The sequence below is a fragment of the Solanum dulcamara genome, chromosome 2, assembly GCF_947179165.1.
Source record: "Solanum dulcamara chromosome 2, daSolDulc1.2, whole genome shotgun sequence".
Classification (NCBI taxonomy): domain Eukaryota; kingdom Viridiplantae; phylum Streptophyta; class Magnoliopsida; order Solanales; family Solanaceae; genus Solanum; species Solanum dulcamara.
The window spans coordinates 61,450,690-61,461,564 of NC_077238.1; the positions used below are offsets into that span (position 1 = coordinate 61,450,690).

General features: G+C 33.0%; 1 protein-coding gene across 1 annotated transcript; it reads left to right on the forward strand.

Annotated features, from left to right (window-relative positions):
- The first annotated feature begins 2,491 nt into the window (after positions 1–2,491).
- LOC129876297 (uncharacterized) lies at positions 2,492–6,338 on the forward strand. The gene is made up of 2 exons (XM_055951691.1): positions 2,492–2,964; positions 5,832–6,338. Exons 1-2 carry the CDS (start codon positions 2,560–2,562, stop codon positions 5,946–5,948), a joined length of 522 nt encoding a protein of 173 aa, XP_055807666.1. The 5' UTR covers positions 2,492–2,559; the 3' UTR covers positions 5,949–6,338.
- The last annotated feature ends 4,537 nt before the right edge of the window (positions 6,339–10,875 follow it).

Consider the following 10,875-nt stretch of genomic DNA (forward strand, 5'->3'; position numbering starts at 1 on the left):
TTGTTGCATCTTTTTTGACACATTCTGACTAACGTCCACATTGATTCCGATAGTTCAAAGTTCTTTCATTTGAAGTTGTGCTGAGCTCCTTGCACCTGGAGTTTTTGAAGTGAAATTTCCAAAATGTTTCAAAAAAATTCTGACGCATTTGCTTGGTCTAGTAAGATAAAAAAATCACACCTCAATCAAATTTCCTATATGGGTGCAAAAGTACTCTTAAAACTGACATGATTAATATTGATATTCAATGATAATTGATTCTAAATGATTTTATTATTTGATCAAAGGTTTTCGATTCAAATCCAGATGATGTCATTCTTTATTTAATAATTTTGATGAAAAGTCTTAGTTCGAGTCCAGACAAGGTATGTGGACCTCGTGAATTCCCTATGGGTCCTACCATACAACAAATTTTGTAGAAAAAGTGTATACCGTTAGAATCATTAGTCATTATTGCATTTTATATTATCATCTGACTGCATATTTCTCTTTATTGATTGTCTTATATTGAATTGTTGTGTTTTTCTGAATTCAGGGTTCTTAACATTCTTTATGCAGTATAATTATTACTTTTTATAGATTGACTTATGATCCTGCTTAGTAGTTGTTTTAGTATACATACTAATTTTGTTGCATCTTTTTTGACACATTCTGACTAACGTCCACATTGATTCCGATAGTTCAAAGTTCTTTCATTTGAAGTTGTGCTGAGCTCCTTGCACCTGGAGTTTTTGAAGTGAAATTTCCAAAATGTTTCAAAAAAATTCTGATGCATTTGCTTGGTCTAGTAAGATAAAAAAATCACACCTCAATCAAATTTCCTATATGGGTGCAAAAGTACTCTTAAAACTGACATGATTAATATTGATATTCAATGATAATTGATTCTGAATGATTTTATTATTTGATCAAAGGTTTTCGATTCAAGTCCAGATGATGTCATTCTTTATTTAATAATTTTGATGAAAAGTCTTAGTTCGAGTCCAGACAAGGTATGTGGACCTCGTGAATTCCCTATGGGTCCTACCATACAACAAATTTTGTAGAGGAAGTGTATACCGTTAGAATCATTAGTCATTATTACATTTTATATTATCATCTGACTGCATATTTCTGTTTATTGATTGTCTTATATTGAATTGTTGTGTTTTTCTGAATTCAGGGTTCTTAACATTCTTTATGCAGTATAATTATTACTTTTTATAGATTGACTTATGATCCTGCTTAGTAGTTGTTTTTGTATACATACTAATTTTGTTGCATCTTTTTTGACACATTCTGACTAACGTCCACATTGATTCCGATAGTTCAAAGTTCTTTCATTTGAAGTTGTGCTGAGCTCCTTGCACCTGGAGTCTTGACTTAACTTCATCTATCTTTTCTATTTCATAGACAGCTTGATGTATTATGTGTCATATTTTGTATTAGTAAACTCTTGCATCCTACTCACTTTCTTCTAACACTATCCAATTTTTCGTCTCGAAGGTTGAGCAACAAATGATATGTACAATATCTCTTACTTCTTCGATATTTTTGAGCGAGATAAATCTCGGTATTTTCGCAATCTCTTGATTAGCTGTATACTATAAAATCATATATTTAATTTAAATTATATGATTGTGTGTTAATAGAGGGAAAATTTTAAATTTAAAAATAATGTTTAGAGACAAATTTGATTCAATAGGTTGAATGAAGACAATTTTAAGTTAGTTTCTAATATATTAAAGATGAATTTTATTTCAATAGGTAGAATGAGGGACAAGTTTGATACAATAAATTATACTAAAATACTTTTGAAGTTATTTTACATTTTAAGCTTTTTCAGTTGGATATATCTAACATTTTTAGGAAAAAATCTTTTTTGACTTGAAATTGATTCTCCAAGTATAAATAACTACTCTTTCTGTTTACTCTTATTTATTCAGTAGTCTTAAAATATTTATTTTTACTTGTAAATTTTAATATATCAAAAAAGATTTTTAAAAATTACATTTCATCCTTAGTACTAACTATTTATTTCTCAAAATATTTTTAAATTCTAATACTGAATAGTACTAAATAATAGGAATAGTGTGATAAATTAAATATGATAAGTAAAAGTGAACTCATTGAATGGAGATAAAAAAAACCAAGACATTTTGTACTCCCTCCGTTGATCCTTACTTTTCTACTATATTATTTTGAGATATCCAACAATAATTATTCAATTTATTAATTTATTATGATTTGTCTATTTTACTCTCGATATTAAAAATTATTCATTTTTCAATGTTTAGATGACTTATATTTAATAAGTGTGATTTAATAAACTTATCCATATTATTTATTGCTTTTTAATTTGTATGTTAAATTAATAGTGGACAATTATTATTAAAAAGATGAGTAGTAATAAAAATTGGAATTATCAAAATGATGGTAACACGTGAAACTCATAACGAGACTTTTTGTCTTGTTTTTTTTTTTTGCAACGGCTACTTTCTGTCTATTCTTTATCTTACACAACTAAAAGGAATACTGGTGAGTGAATGAACAAAACAACTTTTTCAAATATCTGAAATTATGGATACTTATGGTGGTGGTCCATTAGTAATGGTGATTGAGTATTTGGAATCTTCAATGTCCGAACATCTTCTCTGCAAATTCCCCGACAATTCCGCTTACGATTTCGACTATTCTCAGAGCTCAATTTGGTCCCCTTTGGTCCTTCCTCCTCCTCCTCTGTCTTCCCCTGTTTCTGACCGTAGGCTCAGTTTGGGTCTAACAAGAAAGTTGTCGTACGAGGAAGACGCTGGCACGGGCACTTTCAGGGTAGTGACTGAGAGTATTAAGAGGAAGTTCTCTAGTGTTCTTTTTGATAATCTGAAAATATACAAAAAGTTGAACAAGAGAAAGAAAAATGGCTTTGATTTTTCTCCTGTACCATCTTCTTCTAAGCTCGCATCAACTACCACAACTCCAAGAAAGGTAATTTCCATTTTCCCCCTTTGAGTTGGGTGGTTTTTTCTGTGTCCTGGAATTTTCTGCTGACATGAGTCTTGTCTTGATTTTCCAGGGGTTTAGTGGTATTTTTATAGTGTCTTGCTTTTGATTCTGCTATCACTTGTTATTTGATTGTGTTTAGGTTATTATATTATTATGTGGTTGTTAGTATTTTCTTATTAGTTGTTTTCTTTTTCCACTGTTTTCTGTGTTTGATACCTATTTTGACATGATGTACTCAAGCGGAAGGTTGTCGGAAAACAATCTCTTTAACTCTACAAGGTAGAGGTCTATTCTTTAACCTCCCAGATGTTACTAATGTAATTTCACTGAGTATGTTGTTGTATCGTGTACATGAGGGTACTAAGGACCTTTTGAGTATATAATGTTTCAGATTGGGTATAAAAAGATATCCAAAAGGGCTCATAAAGGTTTTATTTTTTAATTTATCTTTTCCAATAACAAAATTAGGGGTTAGTTGCAAGCAACATTAACATAATGAATGCAGTTACCCAATATAAATTGATCCGAAGTTTGATTAAAACATATATTGAGTCAATTCTTTTAAATAGATAATTCTGATTGCTACTTCGAATATAAAATTCAAATGAATGAAGTAAGGAAGAGTACTTTATACAATCAACTAATATTTATTGAATGAAAAAGAGTCGAAGAAATGGTTCATGACTCTTATTTTTATTTCACTCTCCTTATTGCTCTAAGGTTGAAATATCTTGAAATTATACATCATCTCGTTGTTTTGATAAAACAAAATAATGAGTGCAGTGCTATATTACACTTTCTCGCTTAAATTCTTTGATCCCTCTTAAGTACATACATTAACATCTGATCTATAAGTTGCTTTATAACAAATATGCATTCAGATACTTTTCTTAATTATAAAAAATTAATTGGATCGAATTTCGTTAAAAAATGAACTAAATTTCATCATCATAAATATGTTTGCATATAATAAAGATATATAAGGTACAACGTCTTCTACAAAGTGGTGGTTATACCGGCTATATTGTATGGGGCAGAGTGTTGGCCAGTTAAGATCTTTCACATTCAAAAGATGAAAGTTGCCGAGATGAGAATGTTGAGATGGATGTGTGGTCACACCAGGTGCGACAGGATTAGAAATGAGGCTATTCGGGACAAGGTAGGAGTGACCTCGGTGGAAGACAAGATGCGGGAAATGCGACTGAGATGGTTTGGGCATGTGAAGAGGAGAGACACAGATGACCCAGTGAGGAGGTGTGAGAGGTTGGCCATGGATGGTTACAGAAGAGGTAGGGGTAGGCCGAAGAAGTATTGGGAGAGGTGATTAGACAAGACATGGCTCAGTTACAGCTTACCGAGGACATGACCTTAGATAGGAGGCTGTGGAGGACCCACATTAGGGTAGAAGGCTAGTACATAGTCTCGTTATTCTTCCCTATTCATAGGCACACTAGCACATTACAATTCCTTGTACTCTCATTTCTGCTATTTCTGTTACTATTTATTGCTTTTAGTACTTTTGATTACTCTATTGTATCTGTGATGCCTTCGTTATTTATTTTCCTATAGCGCTTTGAATTTCTTAATCTTATCTGACCCCCTTTTATGCCTTTTTTGAGCCGAGGGTCTCTCGGAAACAGCCGTCCTACCTTGGTAGGAGTAAGGTCTGCGTACACTCTACCCTCCCCAGACCCCATGTTGTGGGATTTCACTGGGTTGTTATTGTTGTTGTATATAAGGTACAATGTCGACCCCACTTGATATAAGGTGAATGTGGTGTGGGGCTTATTTTTGAACAGGGGTAGACCTATGTTGGTTCAAGAGGGTTGGGCCACACCCATTTCGTGAAAAATTATGTTATATACATAGAAATTAGTTTTTTAAGAAATAAAAGATATACTCCCTCCGCTCCAAATTAGTTATCATGTATACTAAAAATAGTTGTTTCAAAGTAGTTGTCAATTTAAATAATTAAGAGAGAATTAATTATATTTTTTTAACTTTACCCTTAACATTAATTATTCTAGACTTGAATAAATGAAGATTAAAGAATTAATAAAAGGTATATTAATCAAATAACAATTCTACCATGATAATTAAAATGGGACGAAGGGAATATAAGGAACAACGTTGACCCCACTTGATATAAGGTGAAGAGCAACGAAGTGGTCCAAGAGGGTTCATTTTGAGTAACTTGTTAGGAGTTCGAATTTAGCTCGTATATTACTTTCGCTAAATGTCATCATCCCCACTTTTAACATTTCATTCTTTGGTAAATTATCTCAAGTTCACACTTTTCCATTCAAATTGTTTTAGAGATTTTAAACTAATATACTGGCTTATTTCGTTGCCCACCCGACGCCATTTATTTGTTCTTCTTCTTTTTCTTTTTTCTTTTAATTTTTTTTTAATCAACTTATCTTTATAGTTCTAAAATTCTTAACATAAAAATTTTAAAGCTTGCTAATTTGTTTTGTATAGATTGAATTTATGCTTACTGTGTAAATTTTTTTAAAAATTCATAAAGTTTAATAAATCTTAAATTTGAAAAAATAAATAGATCTAGTGTTAGCGCAACCTCGTACCGACAAAAAATATTTAGCGGAAAAGGCTTTCTTAGGTTTTGTTAGTTATCAAAAAATAAAGAGCGGCTGAAACTCATTTGTTATGTCTAGTGTTGTTTTTATTGCTCAATATGGCTTAATTTCGTTTGAACCCACTTGTACTGAATCCGCCACTGTTTTTGAACACATAGTCAATAGGATTAATAATGAAGCACTGCAATATATACATGTAGTATCTTCTTTTTCCAAATCTAGTAAGTTTACAATATGTTATATTGGTTGCAGGGATGGGCTAAGGTGTTAAAAGCAGCTTCTAAACATTTCAAGAAGAAGAGCAAGAAGAAGAATAACAAGGATCTTTTTAATTGCTTAACTGACAGTAGTGCTACAAGGGTGGGCTGATATTCTCTTGCAAATTTAGTAATTTGAGGTTATATTTAGATCCCACAGTCTTCTTTCCAGGAGGTAAATCAACAATCTCCCATGTCTCATTCTTCTCAAGTGCACTCATCTCCTCCATCATCGCCCTCTTCCAGTGAGGGGCACACAAGGCTTCCCTTCTAGTCATGAAACACTAGTGTTTCTACACTCTGTTGTACTTTTATGGTGTATCAATTCCATTATTATTGCTTTTAGAAGATCAAAGCTTTTGTAACGATCTCATAACTTAAATGCACTCAAATGACTTGGTTTAATATCACATTATACAACTCGTTGGGAATTTTGTTCACGGGCCTAATAACTATTATAGACATGGGATGCCTAGGTAATTTTTTAATAATATCGGATTGAAACGAGCTTGAGATTTTGAGTGAGAATTCATATAATCGATCTCAATTATTTGCTTGGGACTGACACATAATTGTTATTGGGTATTCTCCATGTTTTCATGATTTCAACCTCACATATTCCGTATTCTATAATGACAAAACCTCTTATTTTATTGATCTTCGAAATATCAAATTCGGGGATTTCGGAACATGCTTGGCTAGTCATTTCCTTAATGAATTCCCCTTTCATTGAATCAATTAATTAGTTGCCAAGTAAAAGAATTTGACAATTTTATTTATATATGAGAAGAGGCATTCCGAAAATTTTGTTAAACGGAATATTTTCAACATTTAAAAGCATTGTAGATAAGTTGACAGCTCGAGAGAAGAACTTCAATCTACACCCTCCACCCCCACCTTCGATGTGGCAAAGAGAAAAGATCGATGAAGAATGAGTTGATCTTATTTTTTTTGGAGAGTGGGTTTATACGCTTTAGAGGGTATTACGTGGTGCGTAGGTACAATGGTGGTTGAATTAGTTACAACTAGTTATCATTAGGATTGCTACTTAGTCCTTATAATTATGTTATTTACTTTATTATTTACATTTTAGCCCTGCGTCTCTTGCAAAGTATATCAATGTAGTCACTTATTAATGAGGGATAGATCGTATGAATGAATGAAGTGTTAGCTTAATTTCTTTTCTAGAACTAATTACTTTCTCTTTGATGTTGTTCATAGCACCTGCAATTCTGCATCAGTGGTATTAAAGCTCTTTCTTGGCTTTGTGGCGGATCACCCATGACGGAACTAATGGAGGTTCTTAGTAAAGTAGATCGAATAGCTACTAATGTCGCGAGCTGCAAGTTGCATCAAATTCAACACGAATCAGCAATGAGCATTCATATCAAGAGCTCAAGATGGACACCAGAATTGGGGAAAACCACGAAGTGTACTCACCTACGGAGGGACAACTCGACTTTCAGGTCTACATTCTTGCCATTTACCCACCTTTAGCTTTATGCCCATGATTCCTAGTTCATCACAGAGTTCATTTGCTGTTTGTTCGCGAAATCCCTTTCCAGCTTTATCTGCACCCTTACCTAATTCTCAACCTCTCTTCACTGCTATACCTGCTAGTACCAATTCAATTCCAAATATGACAATTAGACCCCAATCTCTTTGTCATGCCCCGAGAGGGTATCGTAGACGTGATCGGTACTCGAATACTATTGTTGGTCCCTAAGCGAACTACTTGGTCCGATCACACATTCAATCACTCAATGAAAGACTCAAAATGAATTTAAAAGACATTCAAATGGGCTAACCAAATCAACATTTTGAGAAGAATATGTATTTAAAATAAATCTCAAATCAACTCCATATCATAAGGATAGTTTGAAAACCAAAACATCTACTCGACACTATCATCTATATATATATATGAAGTCTCTATCACTATCAAGAAGGTTCCAATGACAAGCTCATGGCTACCTCAAAGAAAATTCTCAAAAATAAAAGATAATAACTCAAGAGTGCCTCCAGATTCAAGGACTCACCAAAAGTTGAGAGTAGAAATGATTTTCAACGGTGCGCCTGTTGAGAATCTCTAATACGTGTATCTGCATCATTTATAATGCAGGCCAAATAGTGTCAGTACATGAAATATACGAGTACGTAATATAGCTTAAAGGAAACTTACTCAAAGAACTCAACTCAATAAAGATGCAAGTTCAAAAATATGCAATGTCTTTCAATCGACTCAATCATAGTTTTTCAAATCGACTCAATCGTATGCAATCTCAATCAAATCAAATCATTCATTTTATATTATTATTAGGGAGTTTCTCTAACCAACAACCATCACCATATGAGTGAGTGATGTACAACAAAATGGTGTTGTTGCCACACCCGTCCAATACCTTTCCAGGGTAATGGACGAATCACTATCATTAGATCCACAATTAATCAAAGTCAATCATTTTGGGACTTAAGAGGTTTAACCCTCCATCCTATGCTGGCTACGTAGTTTATGGGATTTGAGTTATGAAAACTCTTACCCAAATCGGTGCAAAATACTACTCCCAAAATATATGATGCTCATATCTATCAAGTAAAATATTTAAATCATCTCATCTGATATCATTGGACCATTTTCAAAACTCGATCTCATCTCAAATCATCATGCCTTTTCATTTAAAAACATGCTTTCAAACTCAATCAGACCTCTTCAAAACTCTATCTCAAACAGTCATTTATACTCAAAATACTCTTGGTTAAATAATAATAATTTTAGAGACTTATAAGACTCAACTCATATGAAAACTCAAATTAATGTAAAATCAATGTTCATGCTCAAATCATTAATTCTTTTAGTAAAATATGTTTTCAAGATTATTTCTATCTCGTCAAAACTCTGTCTTAATTTCAACCAATCATGCTCGAATCTAATACACATTTATATATATATATATATATATATGTCCAAATCACTCTCTTCACCAAGACATAAAAGCTATCATCTTTACTCAAAAATGTATATGTAAAAATCATGATTATCAAATGAATTAGAGTTCACGGGAAAGTATCCATGAACAACAATTTCAATCAAGTGAGAGATAGAAAACAACAATAATCTCAATACATAATTATACGGAACTCAATAGAAGAAACTCATTCAGAATTCGAAATAATAGGTTAGACTCAACTCATTCTCAAAAATCGATATAATTAGATGTAGGGTGTGTGGACGAAGTCAATCTAATGCTATGAATAGCCTTATATACCTGGAAGATTGATATTACAATCAAAACTCAAAAAATAATAGCTTTCTTGGAGGAAACCTTTGATCCTGGAACCTCGATGCTTGATTTGGAGAAAAGAAACGCTTTTATGAAGTTCTTAGAGTGGAAGAACTTAGAAAAACTTTGTATGAAAAGTTTCTATTCATATCTTGAATTTTGACTTGAAAGCCTTAGGGTTGTTGATGAAGAAGAGGAACCCTAGGTTTGTTTTGAGAGAGTTTCTTGAGACTAGATGGTTTGGATTGATGATTATGAGAGGAGAACAAGTTAGTTGGATGATATACTCAGTTAAAACACTCAAAAATGACTTAGAATATGGCTAAAAAGATTGAAAAAGGACCAAAATAGCCCTGGAGGACATGCATGATTATTATGAGAAAAGGGTGTCTATGATTCATAAAAATCTCTACTGGTCGTGGAGTTGATTCATAGCTTTTTATGCTCTGACAGTCTCTTAGTAAAATGTCACAACTTCTTACTTCAAACTTGGAATGCGGCAAATTTTGTGGCGTTGGAAAGAGGACTCAAAGAACTTTAATTTAGTAGCATGGCTCACTTAATTCTATATATTCTATGAGGTATGATCATTTGAAGTTGATCCAAGTAAATGTTTTTACCGAAACTCAATCGATAATTAAGATTTCAACTCGATTTTGTGCTTGAGCATCCTTCTGACCTTAATTCATCTCCAAATATATTCTCACACTAAATAATTAAGCTATACACATGCACATAATTATGAATCATTCGATACAATCCCATACCCCTATGCAGGATTTCTCGGTCTTAGCTACAAAAATTTTGGGGTATCACAATATCTCTCCCGTGGAATCATTCGTCCTCAAATGATGACCAAGCTAGGAAATTACACAAGGCACGAGCGCAAATCAAGAGCTCATATACTCAAACACTCAAACAATCAATCTATCAATACTCGGACTCAAGAATACTCATCATATACTTAAACTCGAAATGAACATCAACTCTAAGATAGGAAAAATGAATATTACCATCAGTATCATCTTTGGAAGACACAAATGCAGAGTCAAGCTCATGAATAACTCACTCAATTATTCAAACTCAAGAAGATACTATCTCAGAGATAGGAATAGGAACATTACTGTCAACTTCGACAATGAAGCAAGAAATGAGGGGAGGGCTATAATCTTCAACGCTTTCATCGAAATTTCTCAACTTCGGGAAAGAGGCTTATGACCCTGATATAATAATATGAAAATTATGAATTAAGCAACATGACTAATAGATTTCGAGCTCAAATACTCTCCTTTCTACATACAACACTTTCTCGGTTGCAACTCATAACTACCACAATGATACATATGACTACCTTCACCAAGGTCTAGGACTCCAAGTCTAACTGCATGCTCTTATATGTTCAAGCCTAATGCTATGCCATGGAGAACTACTCATAATATAATTATGTTAATCTAAACCACAAGCTTCATGTTCTATACCTCTATAGAGAGCCTCATCTCAAGTGTACTACTTCTTTCTATTACATTCAACCAACCTCAATTCCAAATCAAGAAGCACCTAATGCATCATGCATTCATCCACATGCCATAAATAGCACATTCAAGCCTAGTTATATAACCATCCCAATATACTTACTTGAAAACTTTACAAAAGGACATTACTAGACTGCTGCAATCACTTACATAACGACAACTACTCATTCAAGCCTATTTTTATAATTAGTTTATGGCTTCTTTGAAGTCAACATCTCTTAAGAAT